This window comes from Schistocerca americana, chromosome 3 (assembly GCF_021461395.2).
Source record: "Schistocerca americana isolate TAMUIC-IGC-003095 chromosome 3, iqSchAmer2.1, whole genome shotgun sequence".
Lineage (NCBI taxonomy): Eukaryota > Metazoa > Arthropoda > Insecta > Orthoptera > Acrididae > Schistocerca > Schistocerca americana.
The window spans coordinates 408433815-408461509 of record NC_060121.1 but is presented as its reverse complement, the minus strand read 5'-3'; the positions used below and the strand labels follow the sequence as shown (position 1 = coordinate 408461509).

The following is a 27695-nucleotide window of genomic DNA, read 5'->3' as shown; positions in this document are numbered from 1 at the left end:
ATGAGTAACAGCCTGCTGTGCCACAGATCTCAGAAACAGGTGGATTAACAGCAGCAATTCATGAAAAATCCACTCCACTAGATGTGCCTTCAATTTTCTTTCCCCACTCTATGGTGAAACATATTACATCAGAACAAAAAGGTACCCAAAGTTGATTTATTAGAAACTGAAGAGAGGATCCAAGCAAAAGACATACAGTGTTTGGCATTCGTGAGCAAGCATGAAGCTCCATGAAATGTATTCATTTCTCATCATAATTATTTATATGTGTCTTGCGACAAAATCATGACAGACTACTGGCGTACCAATAGTTTTATCTTGACCCCTTTTCCAAGGTCGGTAATGAGCAGAATAAATTAAAGGCCATACTTTCATGTTTACATTTGAATGATAATTCTACCTACATTTCCAGAGATCATCTTCCGCATAATGCCATGCAAAAAATTAGTCCTTTTTTGATCATTTATTAGAAGAGTTTAAAAAGTAGTTTTACTCATACAAAATCCTCATCACTGATGAAGGAATGTGTCAATTTTGTGAATGAATGATGGTGATGTCTACACAAAGAACCAAACAGATGAGTATGGAATAAAAATGATTGTTGTTTGTGACTCTGAGGTTGATTATGTTCTTGGATTCAAAGTGTACACTAGTAAGGGATCATAACACACTTCAGTAATACCAGTCTTTCAGAGGTTGCTTACTGATTATATGGGTGAAGACCATGCTGTTTACATGAGCATATGTTACAGATCACCAACAGTTTTTGCTTTTCTATGAAAAAATAAGACAAAGGCTGTAGGAATATACATGCCTAATAGGAAGGCACTGCCAAAAGGAAATGTTTCAAAGAAACTCAGAAGGCATGAATCTGTGTCAATGATGAGAAATCAATGGCTTTGTTTGAAGGGGAAAGACACTACTAAGGATATACTATGCCTTTCAAAAACTGACAACCTCTGACTTTTCTGTTTGTACAAAGGATGGTGTCAGGACCAAACAAATTGCAGATGCTATTCTTGACAGTAATATGTAAAAACAGGAGTCAATAGAAGTGATCAGATAATGTCTTTACTATCCATACAAGAGGACACAAATAAAGGGTGGAATAAACTATTCTTCCATGTGCTTATAATGGCTGCAACAAATGCTCTTGTTATGCATTGTGTGAGTAGAAATACAAACGAAAAGAAAGGCTGTCATTATCCACCTTTTTGTGCCAAATTAGTGAAGGAGTTTTCCAGAAAAGCACAATACTGGCTCAAGATATTGCTTCTATTGCAGCTATCAGCAATAGACTTGTAAGATGACAGTTTCCTGATCAAGTTTGTGTAACAAAGAAGAAGCACCATCCAAAACAGGTTTGCAAGATTTGTTTAGAGAAGATGAAATTATCTGTTGAAAATGCAATCAGGAAAGAAATAGGATGGTATTGCCCTAAGTGCAACATATCTCTCTGCATGCTAGAATGCTCCATATTTTTCCATACAAAAGCCAATACGGTGCAAACTTGTTATGAAACTCATCACATTTTTTATTTTTTTTTTTCAATGAGGTAATTGTACTTCCTGTCATCATTATTCTAAGCTTTGTAATCAGTCACAGAACTAAAATAAAGATGAAGAAATAGCCTTTTTGAGTGTAGTGGTCTTTAAGATATATCAAACAGAGAAACACCAGTAACACTTCTAAATAATGGCATAAATGACTGCATTTCTGTGACCACAAGTATGCACAAGATTTTAATATGCTGCTGGAAACACCATCACAGCCAGCAGAATTACAACTTCTTAGTGATCTGATGAATTTTGTAATGCTACCATAGTGAAGAGGTAATCATTGAATATGGTGGCCAGTGATCATAACGTGTGTCACAATTTCCGCAAGAGCTATTTTCTGGTGACTCTGTTTCATTTGGACCACCATTTGTGGTTTGTTTCTTGTTGAACAATATTCTACATTATTTTTGCTGATTAACGAAGACAACAAACAAATTTCTTAAATGACTTTACAATCAACATGAATTTTTGTATCTGTAAAAAATAATACCATGTAGATCAGTGGTTCCCAAATTGTGGGTAATTATCCTTTGACAGGAAAAATAAAATTTTTTGAGGGGTACAAACAAAAAGGATTTGAGGAGGTTTCAGTCATGAAACTAAATTACTTTTCAAAGACCACTGCTACTGCTACAATTTTGTAAGAATCTAATACTGAATATATAATTTATTAATAACTACTTTTTCTCAATTAAAAGCATTAATTTGTGACACTATGCGATGGAGATTATAGGCTCCTCACATAGTCCACTGATTACACATGTCCTTTGTGCTTTGCTCCATACACAGATTATGGTCAAAGTGAGACATGTATGTAACAAATACTAAATATCTCATGAAAATATCTTCTCCATGTTGTAGATAGTTCCGGCAATAGACCATAAACTGCTTCATTATTCACTTCAAAACAAATAAACGAACTATATTTAAAAACAAAGATGATGTGACTTACCATACGAAAGCGCTGGCAGGTCGATAGAAACACAAACAGACACATACATACACACAAAATTCAAGCTTTCGCAACAAACTGTTGCCTCATCAGGAAAGAGGGAAGGAGAGGGAAAGACGAAAGGATGTGGGTTTTAAGGGAGAGCGTAAGGAGTCATTCCAATCCCGGGAGCGGAAAGACTTACCTTAGGGGGGGAAAAAGGACGGGTATACACTCGCGCACACACATATCCATCCACACATATACAGACACAAGCAGACATATTTAAAGACAAAGAGTTTGGGCAGAGATGTCAGTCGAGGCGGAAGTGCAGAGGCAAAGATGATGTTGAATGACAGGTGAGGTATGAGTGGCGGCAACTTGAAATTAGCGGAGATTGAGGCCTGGTGGGTAACGGGAAGAGAGGATATATTGAAGAGCAAGTTCCCATCTCCGGAGTTCGGATAGGTTGGTGTTGGTGGGAAGTATCCAGATAACCCGGACGGTGTAACGCTGTGCCAAGATGTGCTGGCCGTGCACCAAGGCATGTTTAGCCACAGGGTGATCCTCATTACCAACAAACACTGTCTGCCTGTGTCCATTCATGCGAATGGACAGTTTGTTGCTGGTCATTCCCACATAGAATGCATCACAGTGTAGGCAGGTCAGTTGGTAAATCACGTGGGTGCCTTCACATGTGGCTCTGCCTTTGATCGTGTACACCTTCCGGATTACAGGACTGGAGTAAGTGGTGGTAGGAGGGTGCATGGGACAGGTTTTACACCGGGGACGGTTACAAGGATAGGAGCCAGAGGGTAGGGAAGGTGGTTTGGGGATTTCATAGGGATGAACTAACAGGTTACGAAGGTTAGGTAGACGGCAGAAAGACACTCTTGGTGGAGTGGGGAGGATTTCATGAAGGATGGATCTCATTTCAGGGCAGGATTTGAGGAAGTCGTATCCCTGCTGGAGAGCCACATTCAGAGTCTGGTCCAGTCCCGGAAAGTATCCTGTCACAAGTGGGACACTTTTGTGGTTCTTCTGTGAGGGATTCTGGGTTTGAGGGGATGAGGAAGTGGCTCTGGTTATTTGCTTCTGTACCAGGTCGGGAGGGTAGTTGCGGGATGCGAAAGCTGTTGTCAGGTTGTTGGTGTAATGGCTCAGGAATTCCGGACTGGAGCAGATTCATTTGCCATGAAGACCTAGGCTGTAGGGAAGGGACCGTTTGATGTGGAATGGGTGGCAGCTGTCATAATGGAGGTACTGTTGCTTGTTGGTGGGTTTGATGTGGGCGGACGTGTGAAGCTGGCCATTGGACAGGTGGAGGTCAACGTCAATGAAAGTCGCATGGGATTTGGAGTAGGACCAGGTGAATCTGATGGAACCAAAGGAGTTGAGGTTGGAGAGGAAATTCTGGAGTTGTTCTTCACTGTGAGTCCAGATCATGAAGATTTCATCAATAAATCTGAACCAAACTTTGGGTTGGCAGGCCTGGGTAACCAAGAAGGCTTCCTCTAAGCGACCCATGAATAGGTTGGCGTACGAGGGGGCCATCCTAGTACCCATGGCTGTTCCCTTTAATTGTTGGTATGTCTGGCCTTCAAAAGTGAAGAAGTTGTGGGTCAGGATGAAGCTGGCTAAGGTGATGAGGAAAGAGGTTTTAGGTAGGGTGGCAGGTGATCGGCGTGAAAGGAAATGCTCCATCGCAGCAAGGCCCTGGATGTGCGGAATATTTGTGTATAAGGAAGTGGCATCAATGGTTACAAGGATGGTTTCCGGGGGTAACAGATTGGGTAAGGATTCCAGGCGTTCAAGGAAATGGTTGGTGTCTTTGATGAAGGATGGGAGACTGCATGTAATGGGTTGAAGGTGTTGATCTACGTAGGCAGAGATACGTTCGGTGGGGGCTTGGTAACCAGCTACAATGGGGCGGCCGGGATGATTGGGTTTGTGGATTTTAGGAAGAAGGTAGAAGGTAGGGGTGCGGGGTGTCGGTGGGGTCAGGAGGTTGATGGAGTCAGGTGAAAGGTTTTGCAGGGGGCCTAAGGTTCTGAGGATTCCTTGAAGCTCCGCCTGGACATCGGGAATGGGGTTACCTTGGCAAACTTTGTATGTGGTGTTGTCTGAAAGCTGACGCAGTCCCTCAGCCACATACTCCCGACAATCAGGTACCACGGTCGTGGAACCCTTGTCCGCCGGAAGAATGACGATGGATCGGTCAGCCTTCAGATCACGGATAGCCTGGGCTTCAGCAGTTGTGATGTTGGGAGTAGGAGTAAGGTTTTTCAAGAAGGACTGAGATGCAAGGCTGGAAGTCAGAAATTCCTGGAAGGTTTGGAGAGGGTGATTTTGAGGAAGAGGAGGTGGGTCCCACTGCGACGGAGGACGGAACTGTTCCAGGCAGGGTTCAATTTGGATGGTGTCTTGGGGAGTTGGATCATTAGGAGTAGGATTGGGATTAGGATCATTTTTCTTCGTGGCAAAGTCATATTTCCAGCAGAGAGTACGAGTGTAGGACATTAAATATTTGACGAGGTCTGTTTGGTTGAATCTGGGAATGGGGCTGACGGTGAGGCCTTTGGATAGGACAGAGGTTTCGGATTGGGAGAGAGGTTTGGAGGAAAGGTTAACTACTGAATTAGGGTGTTGTTGTTCCAGATTGTCTTGATTGGAGTTTTGAGGTTTTGGAGGGACCCACCTACTCTTCCTCAAAATCACCCTCTCCAAACCTTCCAGGAATTTCTGACTTCCAGCCTTGCATCTCAGTACTTCTTCAAAAACCTTATTCCTACTCCCAACATCACAACTGCTGAAGCCCAGGCTATCCGTGATCTGAAGGCTGACCGATCCATCGTCATTCTTCCGGCGGACAAGGGTTCCACAACCGTGGTACTTGATCGTCGGGAGTATGCGGCTGAGGGACTGCGTAAGCTTTCAGACAACACCACATACAAAGTTTGCCAAGGTAACCCCATTCCCGATGTCCAGGCGGAGCTTCAAGGAATCCTCAGAACCTTAGGCCCCCTGCAAAACCTATCACCTGACTCCATCAACCTCCTGACCCCACTGACACCCCGCACCCCTACCTTCTACCTTCTTCCTAAAATCCACAAACCCAATCATCCCGGCCGCCCCATTGTAGCTGGTTACCAAGCCCCCACCGAACGTATCATCCTGACCAACAACTTCTTCACTTTTGAAGGCCAGACATACCAACAATTAAAGGGAACAGCCATGGGTACCAGGATGGCCCCCTCGTACGCCAACCTATTCATGGGTCACTTAGAAGAAGCCTTCTTGGTTACTCAAGCCTGCCAACCCCTAAGTTTGGTACAGATTTATTGATGACATCTTCATGATCTGGACTCACAGTGAAGAACAACTCCAGAATTTCCTCTCCAACCTCAGCTCCTTTGGTTCCATCAGATTCATCTGGTCCTACTCCAAATCCCATGCCACTTTCCTTGACGTTGACCTCCACCTGTCCAATGGCCAGCTTCACACGTCCGTCCACATCAAACCCACCAACAAGCAACAGTACCTCCATTATGACAGCTGCCACTCATTCCACATCAAACGGTCCCTTCCCTACAGCCTAGGTCTTCATGGCAAATGAATCTGCTCGAGTCCGGAATTCCTGAGCCATTACGCCAACAACCTGACAACAGCTTTCGCATCCCGCAACTACCCTCCCGACCTGGTACAGAAGCAAATAACCAGAGCCACTTCCTCATCCCCTCAAACCCAGAATCCCCCACAGAAGAACCACAAAAGTGTCCCACTTGTGACAGGATACTTTCCGGGACTGGACCAGACTCTGAATGTGGCTCTCCAGCAGGGATACGACTTCCTCAAATCCTGCCCTGAAATGAGATCCATCCTTCATGAAATCCTCCCCACTCCACCAAGAGTGTCTTTCCGCCGTCCACCTAACCTTCGTAACCTGTTAGTTCATCCCTATGAAATCCCCAAACCACCTTCCCTACCCTCTGGCTCCTATCCTTGTAACCGTCCCCGGTGTAAAACCTGTCCCATGCACCCTCCTACCACCACCTACTCCAGTCCTGTAATCCGGAAGGTGTACACGATCAAAGGCAGAGCCACATGTGAAGGCACCCACGTGATTTACCAACTGACCTGCCTACACTGTGATGCATTCTATGTGGGAATGACCAGCAACAAACTGTCCATTCGCATGAATGGACACAGCCAGACAGTGTTTGTTGGTAATGAGGATCACCCTGTGGCTAAACATGCCTTGGTGCACGGCCAGCACATCTTGGCACAGTGTTACACTGGCCGGGTTATCTGGATACTTCGCACCAACACCAACCTATCCGAACTCCGGAGATGGGAACTTGCTCTTCAATATATCCTCTCTTCCCGCTACCCACCAGGCCTCAATCTCCGCTAATTTCAAGTTGCCGCCACTCATAACTCACCTGTCATTCAACATCATCTTTGCCTCTGCACTTCAGCCTCGACTGACATCTCTGCCCAAACTCTTTGTCTTTAAATATGTCTGCTTGTGTCTGTATATGTGTGGATGGATATGTGTGTGTGTGCGCGAGTGTATACCCGTCCTTTTTTCCCCCTAAGGTAAGTCTTTCCGCTCCTGGGATTGGAATGACTCCTTACCCTCTCCCTTAAAACCCACTTCCTTTCGTCTTTCCCTCTCCTTCCCTCTTTCCTGATGAGGCAACAGTTTGTTGCGAAAGCTTGAATTTTGTGTGTATGTATGTGTCTGTTTGTGTTTCTATCGACCTGCCAGCACTTTCGTATGGTAAGTCACATCATCTTTGTTTTTAAATATATTTTTCCCGCGTGGAATGTTTCCCTCTATTATACAAATAAATGAACTAATTGACAGTGTGATACAACAGTAACTACTAAAAGTTACTACAGTTTCACACACAGTGTTGTTATTCTTGTTGTCCCACTACCCAAACACAATACATGGAAAAGAAATGTGGTATTCCAGATTTATAGGTGTGAAAGTAGATGTTTGACTATGATAGCAACAATAAAAACAAGGAACTGAATAGATTTGGAGCACAATTTATGATGTGCACTGACTGAGAATGATGCAAATATAAAAAAGGTTGTTGGACATAAGTAGTACCAATTGTCTCATTGCCTCATTAATTTGCAACTTAATAAAACACCCACAAAAACTAAATTACATTCATGTTTTATCATGTTAAAATAAAAGTGTTCAAAGAAAATTCTGTTTCATTCTCTAGTTAAGTTAGATGCTAAAGTTGGTGATGACGGGTAGAGTATTAGGTTGGTGCATAAGTTTGTAGCGTTTCTGTAGCAGCAACTCAGCGTACAAAGCCCTGCGCACATCCACAAAAGATAAAGTTATGCACCTGGTGAACAGCAATGTTGTGGTACACTATGAACTGCTTTCTCAAGGTCTAACCATTACTGATGACATTTACTGTCAACAACTGAGACATCTTGCAGACGCAATTCGAGAACAGAGACCAGGAAGACTGCATGAAGTAATATTGTTCCACAATAACGCCTGCCCGCATTTTGCTAGACTGACAAAAGACACTAAACAGGCAATGAGTTGGGAAGTGACTCCACAACCACCTTATTCACCTGATATTGTGCTCTCAGATTTTCAATTTTTTCCACTCTTTATCAAACAGTCTTCAAGGAACTCCTTCTCTCTCTCTCTCTCTCTCTCTCTCTCTCTCTCTCTCTCTCTCTCTCTCTCTCTCTCTTTTGAGGAAAATGTGCTCCAAAGTTGACTTGACGAGTTCTTTGCCTCAAAACGATATGATTTCTATAGTTGCAGAAGTGAAATAGTTAACCCAGTATATGTAGAATGTTGCTGATAGTAAAAGAGAATATATCATTGACGACTAAAGTCTCTGTTATGTGTATCTGTTTTGTTTATTAGACTAATGGAAAAACACTATGAACTTATACATCAAATCAATATATGCAGGGCTAGGCCCCTGGATATTCAGCCACCATGTTCACGGATATGTTCCCTGGGCCATGCCCGGCCCCTGCCTTACTACAGGCAGCTGTATACCAATAGATTGCTGTACTGTTTACCACCAAGGCATGGAGATATCTTGGAGATTTTGAGTGGCTGGTGGAACAATACTCATGGAGCAGTTGTTGTTGTTGTTGTTGTTGTTGTTGTTGTTGTTGCCTTGGGGCGCAAAACAGCTGAGGTCTTAAGCATCCATGTCATAACTTAAAATGGTCAATTACTGGATGATGTTGAAGTCGATAATACTCAGAGCCTAATCAACTGGGGTAGAGGAATAGCTAAAAAAAAGATCACTTCTGCTTTTGGAATGATACTCAAATGGCTGAAAATGATTCACCTTATTACTATGGTGAATAAAAAGTAAAAAACATTCTACAGCTCATGCTGTATTTGCTAAACTACGTGATAATTCAGACAACAAAAATATATTAAAATGTAAATGGAAGATTCCAGTAAGAACAGAGTGATGCGAGGTCTCCATTTAACAAATGATGGTGACTGAAACAACAATGTCCAATACATAGCTGAGCTAAAAGTACCTTCTCGTGATGAGAGGTGTGAGAGGAAGTTGTCCAAACAGTTGGAAGGTGTTTAATTTCCTGGTGTTTGTTCACATAAAGAGAAGACCAGTGTTCATACCAGAGGGACACAATGTTCCTATGTGCAGCAACGCAGGGCTCATCTGAAGAGATAGAATAGTTAAAAGGCTTAGGTAGCTGGACTGTAGCCTTGGCAGCAGCATCATTACCCAACACTTCCACGTGACCAGGGACCCACACAAACATCACACTGGCTCCGTTATCAGCCAGCAAGTGGAGGCATTTGTTGATTCGTTGTACTAAGGGGTGGTGGTGTATAGTACAGAGAGGCTCTGGAGGACACTAAGTGAATTGGAACGTAATGCACATTTGAGAAGAAGCTTGTGTTGTCAGATGTACTGGCTGGCCTGATAGAGGGTGTAAAGCTCTGCAGTAAAAATTGAGCACTGTTCTAGAAGCTCGAACCTAAATTTTCATTGCCAATGACAAAGGAACATCCAACACCACGGTCAGTCTTAGAGCCATCAGTGTGGTCAAAGGTGCTGTCCCCGAGTTGCTTGCAAAATTTGAGAAACTTACAGTGGTAGGTTAAATCTAGAGTAGTGTCCTTAGGAAGTGAACTAAGTCATGGACCTCTGCAAGAAATCAAGATAGTGAAGGGCACTCATCCTACAGTAAATTGGCAGGTAACGTAATGTTAAGCTTCCGAAGTAGCGCATGAAAGCCTACTCTGGGAGGCAACGAAGAAGTTGCGCTTATCTGTATTGGTGGTCCAGGGAATCACCAGGAAAGGACATGTAGGACGATGGTTAGACAGGGACCACAGACGTCTTGCGTATCTACTGAGGAGAACATCATGCCCACATGACAGCGCTAGTTCGGCAGTGCCTGCAAAGAGACTCATACCTTGGCTACTGTAGAAAGCTTCAGGGCCAACAGTATATTGCAATGGTGGACTGTGTTGAGATGGCATAAAATAGATGGTTGTGCAGATGAGTAAACGAGACATCCATAGCCCATTTTTGAGAGGACAAGAGGCTGGTATAAGAAGAGAAATTTAAAACATGTAAGATATTTAGAGATCAGGTACAGTGTGCCACATAATATACATGGGACAACCAACAGAGTTTCCTATTGAGTGAGAGCCCCAACAATTTTATAGTTTTGACAAGCGGAAGATCAGCAGGACTGAGATGTGAGGAGGGTGGGAGAAACTCCTTATGCTGCCATTAGTTTAGACAGAAAGTTTTTCCAGTGGAAAAGTGGAAGCCGCTGTCAATGCTCCAAGCGTAAACACGATTGAAACATCACTTAAGTCATCACTCAGGTAAAAACATCTGGTGAGAGATGCAATAGATCACAAAGCCATTGAAGAAAATAGAGCCTGAGAAGCCCAGAGGGAGACAATCATAATAGGGTTAATTGCTGTGGCAAATAGGGCTATGCTTGGGATAGGGTCCTTAGGCACCCCGTACCAAACACATAAGCACCTTGAAAACCCAGTCTTTTCAAAACTCCTGAATAAAATGGGGCAGGTGGCCTCGGAAGCTCCATGTATGCATTGTGCATTGTATAGAGGATGTCCATCCTCCAGCAGGTATTGTAAGCTTTCTCCAAATCAAAAACACAGCTACAATCTGGAATTTCTGCAGAAAATTGTTCATAATGTGGGCTGAGAGAGTGATGAGATGATCAACTCCAGAGCAGTGCGTACAAAACCCACATGTGAATTTGTTAGCAAATTCTGAGATTCAAATCACCATAACAACAGATCACTGATCATGCATTCCATCACCTTGCGGGCACGGCTGGTGAGATTAATTTGGTGGTAGCTGGATGGAAGATGTTTCTACTTACTAGGCTTGGGTATGGTTATTATAGTGGCTTCAAGCCAATGTCTGGACAATGCGCCATCCCTCCAGATCCAATTATACATATGATGTAGAAAGTGCTTGCCACCAAGAGATAGGTGCTGCAAGATCTGAATGTGAATATCATCTGGTCCTGGAGTGGAGGATCGTGATGAGGTGAGAGCATGTTTGAGCTCCCTCATAGTAAAAACGAGATTGTGGCATTCGCGATTCTGTGAGGGCAAAGATCTCTCCTGCCTCCTGAGCTCCTTTTCAATGTAGGAAGGTGGGATGGTAATGGGTGGAACTTGAGTACCGACCCAAGGTGTTGGAAATATCTACAGAGTCCACAATGACATTGTTCACTACAGTCAGGCCAGGAATCTGGAGATGTACCTTATTTCCAGAAATCAACATAGGTTACCCTAAACAACAGGAGAGAGAGTGAAATTGTTAAAGGAATTTGTAAAGGAGATCCAATTAGCTCTTTTGCTCTCTCTGATAACGTGATGACACATTGCATGCAACTCTTTAAAACAAATACAGTTATCCCTAGTTAGATGGCATTCAAAGATATGGAGCGCACATCTCTGTGCAAGAACTGTGTCATAGCATTCCTCAGTCCACCAGGGGACTGAGACACATCACTTTAGGGAAGAGGTTCAGGGGATGGAAGATTCTGTGGTGGTAAGGATAGCATTCTGATCATCACTGCTAGGGAAATCTTCGTCCAAGTGAAGAGCAGAGTCTCCAGTCAGCTTTAGAAAGCTGCCAGCTGCTGCTGCACACTGATGGGAGATGAGTTAGCAGATGAATTACATATGGCAAATGGCCACTCAACTATGTGTCTGAGAGGACTGACCACCCTAGATGGCGGGCAAGCTATGCATTACAGAATGAGAGATCTAAGTGCGGGAAAGTGTGTGTGGAATCTGAAAGAAATGTGCATTCACCAGTGTTGAGAGAAATGAGAGTAAGATGGTTGAGAATATCTGCCAGGAGAGAACCTCTTGGCAGGCTCTCAGAGAGCTCCAAATGGGATGGTGGGGGACTGAAGAAGCCTAGTATCACAAAGGGTAGAAGGAGCTGAGGGGTGAACTGCAGTATGTCTTCCCTGGTGAGATCAGAAGACAGGGTAATGTAGATAGTACAAAGAGAAAATATATAATTGGGGAGAGAAATGTCCATTATAATTATCCGGGCTGTTATGCCGTGGTCGGTTGATGAATTTTGTCTCAATTCCCAATGTGGGGAGAGAAAGATGGATAGCAACAGCTTATAGCTGAGTGTTCAATGAAATGGTTTGGCTACGGATGTAGTCCCAAATGAGCTGGAGTTACTTCCTCGGCAAGAAGGTCAAAATGTACTGTAGCGAAACGTAAGAGGTCAAAGCAGTCTTGAGGGTGTAATTTTATTTCTTGGAGTCATAAAACAACTGGGTATTTTGATCACAACAGCAGCCGTGCCCGCAAGGTGATGGAATGCATGATCAGTGATGATACAAGATATTTCTTATATAAAGACCAATTATTTTGGTGACTACTGAGTGCCTGATTTTGGCTGTGTGTAACTACAGAGTTCTCAGGCTCGAGGATACAGTTCCATTATTTCTTCAGTGGTACCAGTAACTTCCCTGGGTCAATCAGCTGACCCCAGGGTGGAGAATCGGTTGGTGACTCGCACCAGCGAAATTGAGGTTGGCTGGACAGAGATGTCGCACGGTGTCACTATTTTAGAGGTTCTCTGAGTTGGAGAAGGGAAAGAACGTTCTTCTTTGTTCAACTTCTTAGTACCTCTGCGTTTGTCAGAGGTGGACCCAGATGCTTGCTGACTTGAGGTGCACAAAAAAATCATCTCTGGAGGATTCCTTTTTAATTTCCATTGTTCTGATGTCGTCACAAATGACTTCACCAATGTGTGTTTCTTAGCAAAAGATGATTTCACAATCGTAGTGGTAAACTGGAGGTCACAGGCCTGCATGGCCATATCTTTCATGGACCGTGACATAACAACAACAGTACTGTAGCTGCCAGATAGTGGTATACAAGGCTTTTGGCTAGCTAACTTTTTGTGACAACTTTGTAAGGAGATTAGTGTTTAGCATCTCGCTGACAATGAAGTCATTACATGGAGCATAAGCTCAGTTTAGAGAAGGATGGGGAAGAAAACTGGCCATGCCCTTTCAAATGAGCCTTTCTGGCATTTGTCTGAAACAATTTAGGGAAGTAACAGAAAACCTAAACCAGGATGGCCAGATGCGGGTTTGAACCATTATCCTCCTGAATGCGCCACGTCACTCAGTGCAAGTAATATCGAGGTGTACCTTTTCCTTCACCCGGACCTCCAGAATGGCTCACTCATCGCGGGTACAAAGGGCATTCGCAGGATGAAGCAGCATGGCTGCCAGCACATTTGATGCAGCAGGGAGGAGGAGATGCGCAGTCTCCCTCATAAACAGCCTTGCCACAAATTACACATTTGGCTGCGTTTTCACAGGACGTGTGAGTATGGTTATAATGGTGACATTGGTAACAACACACTGGGTTCAGTATGTATGGTCTGATGTTGATGACTTCACAGTCCACCGTGATCTTCAACAGGAGCTCCACTAGATCAGATCTTTTTTATAACCTGATTGACTGTGATTAAGCCCTGATCAGAGAGATAATGATGTATATCCTCCTCAATCATACCATCAAGCAGTTGAATGTATGTGACACCACATGAAGAATTCAGTGTTTGACGAGTCTGTACACAAACACGGCGTCCATGGACAAGTGTAGCTTTAAGCAGTCAATGGGCATGAAAGACTGTGTCTCTAGAAGCAAAGCTCAAATTCATAAGTGAGTGCAGGACTTTAGTGGGCCTGCAACTGTAATCACACTTCTCTGAATGATGAAAGGGTTCATTGTAAAAATGTTCCGACCACCTTCTGCTCATGACACCCCGAAGTAGCGAGGTGCAACTGGAAGATTCATCATGTCTTTGGCCTCATTCCATTTCTCTTTATGAGACAGAGGTTGCATCAATGAAGCTGATGTACTCATCATGAGTGAATCCCTCATGATTGCCAACATCTATGGCATGCTCCTTCCTTCTAGGACCCCCACAGAGGGAAGCACACCAACCATAGATGCCTCTTTACACCTCAGGTCACACCTTACAAACTCCAGACAGAGGGACCAGTCGCAACTGGGAAGTTAACAGCTCAGTCCATCGCCCTTCCTGGGCCTGTCCTTAACAGAGGTTATGCACGAGCCCTACCTGTCGACCTGTGTGCTGGGAGTTAATGCATTGCCCAATTGCCCTTTATGCATCAAATGCTTAAGCTGGCCTTCAAGCATGCACAGGGAGGAAGAAAGACTAAAAGGGAGATCCCAAATGCCAAAACGGAGGAAGGACATGAGAAGTCAGAACAAGAAAGGTGAGAAAGACAAAAACGAAAAGCACCAAAGTCTTCTGATACTTTCACAAGTTTTGATTTCCAGATTTTGCACAAGGCATGTTCCCCAAGAGAGGGGAGAAGAAATAGTAGGAGGACAGAAATGCGGCACAGAAAAGTAAGGGGTACTGCATGGGCAGTGTGTATGCCAAGCATGAACTCATGAAAGAGTTGTGAGTCTCCTGGGGACGGAGGGGGAGGGGGGGGGGCGGCGAGCAGTTGATTGTATCGCGTAGTGGTGGTGCTATTTTGTTATCAACATATATACTCGAGACACCATCTCACAGGGTGTGCTGATGGGTACTTTCTGTGCCACTGTCATTTCCCACTTTTTCCTGTCCAAGCTGCAGATGTGTCGTAGAAAGAATGATTGCTGGTAAGCTTCCATGTGAGCTTGAACCTCTCTAATTTTTTCTTCATGGTCTTTTTGTATAGCAAAGTGAAGCATCAGTACCAGGCACAACTGAATACCTCATATGCCTAATAATTAAGAGATCAAAACATCCTTCGAAGTTGAAGGCTCTAGAAAAAATGATTTGTCAGATCTTAGACTTTCCTGGTGGAGAGCAGCCAACTGAAAGACTGCTAGTATATATAAGGAAAAAAATCATTACATGTATCACAAAAACATGTTTGGGTTGTATTACTTTTGTTGACCATTACATTCAAAGATACTTTGATGTTTTCTGTTTGATAACAAATTGTAAAGTATTTCTGACAATATACTCAATGGTTTAACATTTGCTATTTGAATCATTTATGTATGTTTTATTTGCTAGTTGTTTTACCTTAAATATTACTTTGCAATGGACCTACTAGTACAGTCTGAAACAACTGTGAAATTTGGGTAATCTGTAAATTACACTTTGCACATAATGATCTTTTGGTCTTACATGATACTTTTTTACCTTTTGTGATCCAGCTAGTGTGATTTTTACTGCTTGAATGTCGTAGTTTGACTTGTTTTGCTGGGAAGGTAATACTGAACTGATGACAAGAAAAGTTAAGGAGTAGTGAAGTTTTCATCTCAACATCTTCCCTGTTTAATGTTCACCAGGACTAAAACCGAAGTACATTTTTAAACAAGTACAAGCAGCCAAGGTCTCTTATATGCTTTATGAAGATGAAAGCAGATGATTACTTGTTCTTTGTTTGCTTAAACTAAGCCACAACAGGATATGCTAGTGGTAGAGTCCATTGGACAGCTCGGGACATTAATAAATGTGAGATAATTTGGGTCAAGAAATAATACGTCTATAAAGTTGCTTGAATTATGTGTTATTCTCGTTGGACACTTTACTATGTTTTGGGTACTAACAACTGGTAAGAGACTTGCAACACAACTTGCTGTACATGAGATGTTAACAAAATTTACATCATCACACAACATGAACTCTTTACCATTAGATTTGTAAAACTACTTGACACTTTCAAGCCAGTTCAGAAACTAGGTAACCTTACTGTTCTACCCCAAGAACACTGTAATTTATTGCTTGAACAGTATACACACATGTAAGGCTGGGTACAATAAGCCAGCAGAGTCTTGCACTCTGGCCTATATATTCATTAGTTCCACCAGGGGGTTGCAACCAGCAGGTTGCGCACGCAACTGCTGTCGTATTAGCAGGCTGGGTGGCCTCTAATGGCTGAATCAAGCACAAATTTCACACACGAACTATGAAGTGGCTTGCTAACACGAAATTGGTAGTTACAGCACTCTTCTTCCTTAGTAAAGAAGTGAGCTCAGTGCTCACGTCCAATTCTTCTGTGGTCAACATAGGTTGTTGATTCATGTGACGTGCTACCACTGGAGAATATGGCTGGAAGTAGTGAGAGGGTGGACAATGTGGTAGACCACATGGTAGGACATGTAATTCTGGTACAGCTTCCATTTCCATCTCTGAGTCCAACCCCAGGAAGGAGTTTGCAGCAAAGGTGGTGGAACAGGCAGCACGCTGTGATGGATTTGGTAGCGGCAGTGGCATCAGCTGTGACAGGGTGGGAGCTGGGATCCCACTGTAACTACCAACAGTTAAAAGGGGACTCCCAAAACAGAGGAGACAGTTGTGAAAATGTTGGCAGCGGAGGTGGGGGAAGCGAGGGCACTGACCACAAAGTAGGAGATGGTCAGGTAGGGGCAGGATGTGGGGGCGGTAGAGGCATACCCAGTGCACAGCTGCCCACAACAGGTCATAGCTAGTCAATGTGTAGCAACGTCCTCCCTCAGCTGTGCAGATGATGCAGAGGAATTGGTCACAGGTACTTCCGATTACCACCAGCACTCATTTCTGCCGGCTGCCAAACCAGTGAGCCCAAACAGCTGTGCCAGGCCAGAAGCAATGTGGCAACAGTGCCAGTGGATGGCCTTGTGTTGGCCGAAGCTGATGCAGTAGGTTATGGGGATGATGACCGTGCAACAACTGTACTGGACTTTTATCACCAACAGGGATGAACTGATAAGAACTGAGGAACCAGTCAAGAGCTACTTATGTGACACATCTGAAACATATTTTTTCATCTTAAATGTTTATACTAGTCATTCTGCTTTCCCGTTTTATTGAGGTTGGAAAGGAGGAGCTGCAACATGGCAAACAGCACTTTTCTTCAAATTCCTCAGATACAAACTGGGGGCCATTTTCTGCAACTGCTGCCGCAGAAGCAGACAGATAATGCACCACTTACGGAAACTTAGAATTTCTTAAAAGATCAGAAGCATGACCAAGAGGTTTGTCTGACCAGCCGTGTTACGCAAAAGAAACAATCTGACTTAAAACAGGACCCATGCCTACTGCAGCTGCAATTTTACTGCTAGTGATAAGACAACCACCCGTAACATTTTGAGTTTCCACGTCTAAATGAAAACAAAGTAATTCCTCTTTATCAAACTCTGGATCTGGACCAATCGGTAAATGCAATTGCATGTTGTGCTGCAGGACAAAAATGTATCTCATAATTGTATTGTGACAGAAAAAGGGAGCACTGCTGTAAGTGATGAGCGGCTTTGTCCGGCAAGGATGCAGAACAGTTAAAGAGAGACACCCGTGGTTTGCTGTCTGTGATCAGGTGAAACTTCGACCCTACAGAAAAATATGAAATTTCTTTGGAGCATAAACCACCACAAAAGCATCTTTCTCTATCCGAGAATAATGCTGTTGCGCTGAATTTAAGGATTTAGAGGAATATGCAATAGGGCATTCAGAACCATCTGCATACTTATGGGCAAGGACAGCACCAAGGTCAAACTGAAATGGTCTGTCACTAACACAAGATGCTGGCCTGGGTAAAAAGTGACCAAACAAGGAGCTGACTGCAGCTGGGATTTCAACAATTTGAATGTCCAGCCATAAACCAGAGACCAGTGAGAAGGAACATCTTTATGCAATAATGCATGGAGTGGTTGTGCCACGGCAGCAGCATCTGGTATGAATTTTTGGTACAACACAATCTGACCTAAAAATTCCTGTAATTTCTTGATGGATGTGAGCAATGCAGCAATAGCATCAATATGCTGGTGCAATGGTTTAATGTCAGCATAAAGCACTTCAAAACCCAAATAAATAATGGATGGTTGAAAAAACTGTGTCTTGTCCAAACTGCACTTTAAACCAGCATACTGTAAAACAGATAACATAGCATGAAGGTGCGGCAAGTGTTCCTCTACAGAGGCACCAGACACTACTATGCCATCTAAATAGTTGATGCAGCCTGGAACTCATACAATGAGTTGCTCTAAAGAGCACTGACAAATAGCCAGTGCACTTTCCACACCTTAAGGCAAATGCTAGTACTGATAAAGCACAAATGGGGTACTTGTAAGTAGAAGGCGTTTAGATTCCTTGTTGAGCAGTAGCTGTGAATATGCCTCTACTAGGTCAATTTTTGAAAAATAATGCAATAATGACCCCCCCTCCCCCTCACACCTCCACATAAGATTTGTTAACAGATCATCAGGGCGTGGCAAAGGACTGGTATCAGTGAGTGACTGTGGATTAACAGATTTTTTAGTCACCTCTGAGGCATAATTTACTGGTAGGCGCTTTGCCTGTCACCAATGGTGCTGACCACTCACTGGAAGAAGAGGATTGAAGACGATCTAATTTTGCTTTTACTTGATTGCGTAAAGTTACCAGTATCAGGTGGGCCAGGGAAAAATGGAGGCAGGTGGGGGGTGGGGAAACGCGGGCTGGCAGACTTTCATTGTAACATGAGCAGCCTGAAATTCTGTTGCACAACCCAGTCCTGGAAAAAATAGACAGGAAAATTCCACACAGAGAGCATCTAACTATTGATACAGAACTTGATTGTAAACTGCATGCACTTCATCATCAATGGAGGATCGAAACAGTTTAAAAGCATCCAAACCAAACAGATTTTCATTGTACATATTGTTCACAACCAGGAATGTTAATGAGCGAACCACAGCTTTGTAAGTCACACATGCAGAAAACTGTCTAACAATGGGAATCTGTTGTTTATTATAACTCATCACCGTCTGTAACACTGGAGTCAGAGGGGAAGAACCCAAGTGCACGTAAGTTTGAGAATTCACCAATGCTGCTGCACCTGTGTCCCCCTCCATTTCAATGACTTGTTTAACACACACACTACAATGCATAATTTGCTTTGAGACGTCATCACTGCTGACACACTGTTCACAGCCATGTCTGTTTCATCCTCACTCAGGTTTGGAAAGAGGTTACATACAGAAGCAACATGTTCTTCCTTATGACACCTATTACATGTTGCCTGGCACTTGCGACATGAAGCAGTAAGGGCATGAAGCCAGTGGAGCAGCAGCCTGCCACGTTTGTGACGCGGACTGTTGTTTTTGGGAACACTTATTATCTATATGATACAGATGTCTGCTGGACCGTTGCAATAGTGTCAACATTCCCTAGCGAACTGACTGAAGGCTGGGATGGGTGAGAGAAACTGATTTCTGAAACTTCGGATCAGGCTTCTTTCTGACTACCTGCAGTCTATGAAACTTCAAATGATTGAGCTATGTTCAATATTTCTGTAAGCATAGGATTTTCACACTGTAGAGCCCACTCTCAAACTTCTCCATCAGGAGCATAACATACAATTGCAGTACAAACCATTTGATCAGCACAGGATTCCTTATGAACATTTGTCACCCAATGACAATAATGGCTAAGACCATATAGTTCAGCTGCCCATGTCCTGTAAGACTGTTTTGACCATTTCTGGCAGCAGTTAAACTCTACACGAGCAGCAATAATGTGAGTATGTTTACAGTGATGGGTAGAAAATAACTCGCGCTTCTGATAAAGAAACACTTGAAGGTCCTCATAAGGGGCAAACTGACACAACTGATATCCAAGGGTTAAATAAATGAGAAACAAAAGGCCTTGCAGAAGTTTATGTCTGTTATCCCAAATGCCTCGAAATGTTGCTGCAGGCATCTTTTGCAAGTGTCCCAGTCTTCTGCTGCATCACTGTATGCAGGAAACAGTGGCAGATATGTTGTTGCCGGGGTCACAGGTTGTGCCTCCTCTTTCTGCATATGCCATGTTTTGTGAAATGACTCCTTTTACTGCTACTAATGTCCAATAATTTGATGCTCACATTCATGAGGACTCCCCTAATAAATAACTTTTTAGCTGCATCTACATACATACTGTGCAAGCCACCATATGGTGCATGGGTACCCTGTACTGCTATTAGTTATTACATATCTTGTTCTACTTGGAGACAGAGCAAGGGAAAAATGACTATCTACATGCCTCGATATGATCCCTATTTTCTTGTATCTTATCATTGTGGTCCTTGCTCAAAATGTATGTTGGTGGCAGTAGGGTCATTCTGCAGTCAGCCTCAAATGCCAGTTCTCTAAATTTTCTCAATAATGTTCCTTGAAAGAATGTTGTCTTCCCTCCAGAAATTTCTATTTAAGTTTCTGAACGCTAGCATGTTATTTGAACCTAATGGTAACAAACCTAAAATCCTGCATCTGAAGTGCTTTCGTGTCTCCCTTTAATCTGACCTAGTACAGATCTGAAACACTCAAGCAATATTCAAGAATCTGTTGCACTAGTGTCTCGTATGCCGCCCCCTTTACAGATAAGCCATCCTTTTCTAAAATTATGCCAATAAACCAAAGTCAGTCATTCACTTTCCCTCGCACAAACCTCAAACATTTGCAATTTCACATAGTTTTGCAATGTTATGACCAGATATTTAGCCAACATGACTGTAAAGCAGGACACTACTAATGCTGTATACAAACATTGCAGGTTTGTTTTTCCTACCCATCTGCATTAATTTACATTTTTCTGTGTTTATGCTGCCATTCATCACACTAACTACAAATTTTGTCCAAGTCATTTTGTATCAACCCACAGTCACTCCTCTTTGACACCATCCCGTACACTACAGCACCAGCAAACAAACTCAGATTACAGGCCACCCTGTCAGCCAGATCATTTATATATACACAGAATAATAATGGTGCTATCACACTTTCCTGGGGCACTCTTGATCGTATCTTAGTCCCCGATGAACACTCGCTGCCAATGACAACATACTTGGTTCTACAACTTAAGAAGTCTTTGAGCCACTCACATACATAGTTACAACAGTGGGACTGTTATATGATTGTATTTGGCACAATACTATAACACACAGCAGTCTGCTTGCCAAACTATTGTTGTAGTTTTAGAGAAAGACTATTATGTGACATTCTACTGCTTAGTAAAGCCAGAAAAGTCAATGTCAGTATAGTTGGGATCGAACATCTTTATGTAAAAATTTTTTTAAAACACCTACTGCCTACCGCGAAAGCTAGAATGCCCACTAATGGGCAGTAGGGACCAGGTTGACTACCACTGATGTAGAATAATATTCTGAGTTACAGAGTCGTTAAAAATAGTTAAATAAATAAGCCTTATTTTGAACAGAATTGACTTCCACATCATTGTCTTTCCCTACATCACTGTCTTTCACAGGAATCCGGAAACAAATGATTTGTTAGTACAATTTTCTCTTTTTTCTTATTCTTGATCATGCTGAAAATGAGATCAATACCACTGTCATTAAAGTGATGTTCTTAAATTTAAAATATGAAATGCATGTATCATGAGGTCCAGAAACTTCTCCTACTATACTTATTTGTCTTGCTGGGGAGCATCTATACATTGACTTTATAAATAAACCTCACACTTTTGTATTCTTCTTCTTATTATTATTATTTCATATAGGCCAACTAAGGACCACGACATTCGACTATTGCATTTGGAGTGGTCTTTGACATTTGCACAGTAGTTATGCATCCTCTGGCTGTGTTGTTCCTTCCTCTCCCATGTCCAGAGGGCACCAGTCTTCTTTCTTGGTAGTCTATCCTGGAACCTCTTTTGTCTATGCTTCTTCATGAGTATTGTCCGATCCTTCAAGTTTCCTTCTGTTATTCCCAGTTCCTGAAGATCTTTCTCCACTTCCATCAACTATAGTGACTTGGTCTTCCTCTTTTGCCAGTAACAGAGGAGCTGGTTGGTCAATCTATCACGATGCATCCTGTAAACAGTCCATAAAATGCTAGACTTTTTTCCTAGCTACATCTGTGATTGTTTTACAGCACTCTTAGAGCTCTCGGTTGGGTCGCCTTTTATAATTGTCACCTTCCTTGACTGGCCCCAGTATCTCCCTCATTATCTTTCTCTCCTGGATTTCAAGCTTTTCAGTAAGTCCCTTCCTATTGAGTATTAAACATTCTGAAGCATATAAGGCTTCAGGACGGATGACTGTATGGTAGTGCTTCAGTTTGATATGAAACCAAAAAGTTGTTTACAAGAAACATATTATATATGAAAATATGGGCCTGGTCTGTTTCACAAGATTCTGTCAGTCCATATGGTGCATAAAATTTTAATACTGAACACATCTTAATAGTAACAGACATTATAATGTAACAGTAATTATAATGTAATCACTCACTGATTTCTGAAGTAAGACATCATGTTCTTTAGCTGCAGTTCGAAAGCACTGTTCTGATAGTATATCACAATGAGTGAAAACTGCTTCAGCCAAATGGTGATGCAGCAATGTGTGGCATTCTGCCAGTTCTCTTATCAGAGAAAATGCATACAGCCTCATGGATCGATTTGTGTCCACACTGTTATCTGAAACAAATGATGAATTTAGTTTCAATAACTGTGTATAATAGTTATTTAGGTGAGTTAAAATTAAAAAAAAAAAGATGTAACCAGAAAACTGTGTAAACTCAAAACTTGAGAAAAATTTGGTAAAAAATATTCTTAATTTGATAGAAATACTTTATTTATGAAATATGAAAGTTATTTTTATCGTTAATTTTTTATTGATTTCATTTACTTCTATCATTTTTTCTTGCCTTGTACTAAAAACAGTCATAACAGCCAATATTCCTTATTGCTGAACCCAACTTTTATTTTACATTACTCCTTCCAGCCTATATTACCTCACACTTAATTAAATAAAATAATGAACTCTGGATCCATAGGAGCACATCTGACAGAATGTCTCTTCTGATAATATTTTGTCACGGTTTTCTTAGTCCAGACTTCCATCAGTTTTTACTATGCATTTTACAGATCCGGATTTCTGACACTTATGTTACTTCTATTGTGTACAGTTCATTTTCTTATAATAGTTCAAAAAGCATTTGTATCAGAGAATGAATACTTTGTGTGTGTGTGTGTGTGTGTGTGTGTGTGTGTGTGTGTGTGTGTGTGTGTGTGGGCGCGCGCGCGTTTTGCTGACAAAGGCTGTGGTCGAAACCTATATGTGACTGTCTTTTAATAGTGCCTGTCTGCAACTTGGCAGTCTTCTTTATGGTAAGTAGCAATCTGCATTTTCCTACATTGTTCATATTCCTACCTGGAGTTTTAATTCTTTGGTAAATTTTCAATATTTAAACAAAAATTGTAATTAATATTCTGATATTTAGTATATTTTTAAAATATTTCATAGTAATTTACACTAAATGTTTTTCATTTTAATATATTAACACACAATATATTTTGGATTCTCTAACTCAAAAAAATGTACATTCAAATGGATAACTGGTATACACACAAAGTAATTTCCAGCTACAAAAACTGTACTGTTGCATTTTGTTTCTATTTTGTGCATTCACAGTGATTGGCTTATTTGGTATTTGACAAACATAACATTACTTTGCTAACCCATTAAAATTTTCTTATTATTCCCGTGTTAACGATGATAATAGTATGAGTATTATTACACTGTCTTTAGAAGTTACACTTTAGATTGAGTACCTCAGCAGCAGCTGTTGTCAAGCCCAAGACTATAAAAAGGTGAACAGGTGGTACACAAAGGAAGTGTAAGAAAGTAGTTGGCCAGCTTGATTTCAGCAATCTAGTTTTAATTACGTCATCATGCCAGATGATCGCCCTTGCACAAACTTTCAACTTGCACCTCTGGTGTGATGGAATGCATGCTTGCACAAGAACTATCCTTGACTCTGGGGCAAATGCAGTATGGTTTCTCCAGATCATCAAAGTCTGACAGGTCAGGAATGTCATGCGGACAAGGATCAGAGCTTCTTAAAATCTTTTCTTCCATAGAACAAGGACATTGGGGGGCACTTAACATCAACAAGCTACTGAAAACTGGCAAGCTTTAACACAGGGGGCATATGCAGACAAGGAAAAAAAAGGGTTCAGGATTTTCCTCGGATTTGACAGTTAAAAATACACTTTCTCCCGGGTGAAAATATACATTTTACCAGATTAATATACACATTTTTCCATGTGAAAATACATATTCTCCATGTTACATGACAGTATACATTTCCTCGGAATTCTAAAACTTACCAGACCTTTCAATGATGCACATTTTATACACCGGTGTAAAATTTCCCGGCACTTTAAGAAGTGGTAAGAAGGAATACAAATTTCTTTGGGGGGGGGGACACGTTGTTTGTATACAGCAGAACTAAGAAGAATAAGAATTTTCATGACTTTTTCAAACTGTATAAAAAAATGAACAAAGTTATTTGGGAAGCCAAGAAACTGTATATCTGGCAGTTTATATCATATTCCAGAAGAAAATACAAAGCCTTGTGGGCAGTTACAATGATAAAACATGGTGTGCTGCCACTCTATAACTTACTGAAGAATGGCATTCTGCAAACTTAAGATGTGAACAACACAAATTAAGAAATAATTTTGTGCCTAGAAGAGCAGCAGACAAATGTTGAAACATATGTTATGATTGAAAAATATTGTGTTTGGCAGAAGGAAGGTATGTAAAATTCTGCTTAAGCTTTTCAGTGTGGTTTTTGGGAAGCCAAATTTTTGTATCTCATCTCATGGTTGGTTCTTTATTATGGCGTAATGTGATACATACAAGAAGATGAAAGCATGTAATTAAAATTCAGTGAACAGTTGAAAATAGTCAATAGTTTAGAATGAAACACTTAATTTCAGTTGACTTCCTCTGTGGAAAGGGTAAATAAAAGCCAAATTTCTTTCACAAACCAACAAAAATAACTTCATTGTTGTGTAAGATGATTAATGTTGGTGTGCCAATAATGCATAGAAAAAAAAATCAGAAAACAGAAATTAATAACATATTTTACTTTTCTGCAATTACGTGAATGTATTCATTTGATAGAAATCCATTCTGTTTTCAATTGACTTGAGAGCTGTAAAGGAAGTCAGAACAGTAAAATCAAAAATGTAAACATGGGTCACGTAGAGACTACCCCCCACTGCAACTCTTGACTGCTCCGTGCATGTGCAAATCTGAGTTTGGGCGCACCAGAATAATTTTACCCAGAAGCATCTGCCTGCTTGCGGTTACTACTTATACAGCAACAGCCACACTTTGCAGTGAGAAGCGAGAGAAGGTGCTGCTCATATGCGACTTCTGCTTCGCATGTGTGAAAGAGCCCACTGGCAATTGTTCAAACAAGCCTAATTTAAACAACTGTGCCAAAGCCTTTGACACATTTTGCTGTTGGCAGGCGCTTGTGTGTGAACTGTGTTATGTTGTTGTAAATGATGCATTCTCTTTGCAACTAAAGTTTTATTTTGGTGTTATTCTCGCATTTGTGCTTTATTGGTGCAGTTTTGTTCTGCAGTAGCAGGCTAAAATAAGATTCTTTGTTAGTGTATTAGTTCTTACCTCCAAAGATTACAAAAATTTAACTGAAAACCAAAACAATGAAAAATTCCTGGTTGGTTGGTTTAAAAGGGGAGGGAAGGGACCAAACTACGAGGCCATCAGTCCCTTGTTCCTAATAAAACAACGCGACAAGTGTGAGAATAAAACAGACGAGACAGATAACACAAAACGGAAAGAAAGGAAAATCCACAAAAACGAAGGAAAGGCAACAAACACTAAAAGGAACAAAAGAGGACAAGAAAACAACAGAGAGTAAAACAAAGAAGCAGATTACAGTGGCTGGTCAACAACGAGAATAAAAAGGAAGGGCCAGCCACTCTGCAACACATTAAAACCTCCACCCTAAAAGCACTAGGGTGGAGGACTCAGAGGGACAAAGGACATGTGCTAAAACTTAGAACATATGATAAAACCCACCCTCCTGAATAAAATGTAAAACTAAATCAGCCAATGAGGCGTTGTCAGATAAAATGAGCGGAACAAATCTGGTAACCCAAGATTTCTTTGCTGGGCAGCAAAGTGGGGCAGTGCACCAGAATATAGGCCACTGTCAACTGGGCGCCACACCGACACTCAGGCAGGTCTTCGCGGCACAAGAGGTAACTGTGGGTAGCCCAAGCATGGCCAATGTGGAGCCAGCAGAGGACAACTGATTCTCTGCAAGAGGCCTGCATGGAAGACTTCCACACATTCGTACTTTCCTTAATGACACGCAGTTTGTTGTGCATACTGTAATGCCATTCTATCTCCCAAAGCCAAAAAACCCTGCGGCAAAAGTCAGAACGCGGGTCAGGTTCAGAGATACCCATCTCCAGAAGCAGTTTCTGAGTACCCTGTTTGGCCAGCCTGTCGGCAAGTTCGTTGCCTAGGATGCTGATGTGTCCTGGGGTCCATACAAACACAACTGAACAATGGGACCGGTCCAGGGCATAGATGGACTCCTGGAGGGACTTCACCAAATGATGGCGAGGATAGCACTGGTCGATAGCTTGTAGGCTGCTCAAGGAGTCAGTACACAGAAGAAACGATTCCTTGGGGCATGGAGATATGGCCACCAGCTCTGCAGTGAAAACACTGCAGCCATCGGGCAAGGTATGCTGTTCAAAATGGCCTCTGTGGATGTAGGCGAAGCCAACATGACCATCAGCCATTGAGTCGTCGGTGTAAACCAGTTTAGAGCCCCGGAACACTTCAAGGATCGAGAGGAAGCGACAGAGGAGAGCCACGGGGTTAATGGAGTCCTTAGGGCCACGCGAAAGGTCCAGGCGAAGCTTTGGCCTACAGCTACACCACGGAGGTGTATGTAAATGGACCTCGAGGAGAGGTGGTGAAGGGAGGAACTCCAGTTCAGACAGAGGCGACCGAACGCGAACCGCAATCATTACCCCTGACCTGGGCTGCCTATGCGCGAGGTGAACCACCATGGTTGGGAAAAGAAGGCGGTAGGTAATTAGGATGTTCAGGAGAGCTATGAATGTGTGCAATGTAACTGGTGAGCAGTTGTGCACGTCTGATCTTCAATGGAGGGACTCCAGCCTCCATCAGTACGCTTGTCACCAGACTCATCCTAAAAGCTCCTGTCCCTAGTCGAACTCTGGAATGGTGCAATGGGTCAAGCAAACACAATGCTGAAGGTGCCGCTGAACCATAAATCACACTCCCATGGTCAATGTGGGATTGAACAAGTGCTCTGTACACCTGCAGCAGCACGGAGCGATCTGCACCCCAGTTGGTGTTGCTCAGGCAGCGGAGGGCATTGAAGTGCTGCCACCACTCCCATTTAAGCTGACGAAGTTGAGAAAGCAAAGTCAAATGAGAGTTGAAAACCAGACCTAAGAATTGATATGTCTCCACTACAGTGAGTGGATTGTCATTAAGGTAAACTGCTGGTTCCGGAAGAAGTGTACGACACCAACAGAAATGTATGGCACATGTCTTCACGGCATAAAACTTGAAGCCATGGGCTAAAGCCTGTGACTGCACGTTGTGGATGGCTCCCTGTAGGCGATGCTCAGCAACACCAGTACTGTAGCAGCAGTACGAAATGCAGAAGTCGTCTGCACACAGAGAGGGTGAGGTGGATGGCCCTATAGCTGCTGCTAAGCCATTAATGGCCACTAAAAATAGAGATAAGCTCAAGACTGAGCCCTATGGGACTCCATTCTCCTGGATATGGATGGATGTTGTCCTCGATGGTGAGTGTTCATCGG

At 42.4% G+C, this 27695-nt stretch overlaps 1 protein-coding gene across 3 annotated transcripts in view; it reads right to left on the bottom strand.

Annotated features, from left to right (window-relative positions):
- The window catches only part of LOC124605527 (AP-5 complex subunit zeta-1-like), a 165601-nt gene that overhangs the window by 103640 nt on the left and 34266 nt on the right, over positions 1–27695 (bottom strand). For all 3 annotated transcript variants that reach the window (XM_047137271.1, XM_047137273.1, XM_047137272.1), the window contains one exon: positions 22291–22475. In XM_047137271.1, coding sequence (XP_046993227.1) covers positions 22291–22475 — 185 coding nt within the window. The remainder of the gene's footprint in view (positions 1–22290; positions 22476–27695) is intronic.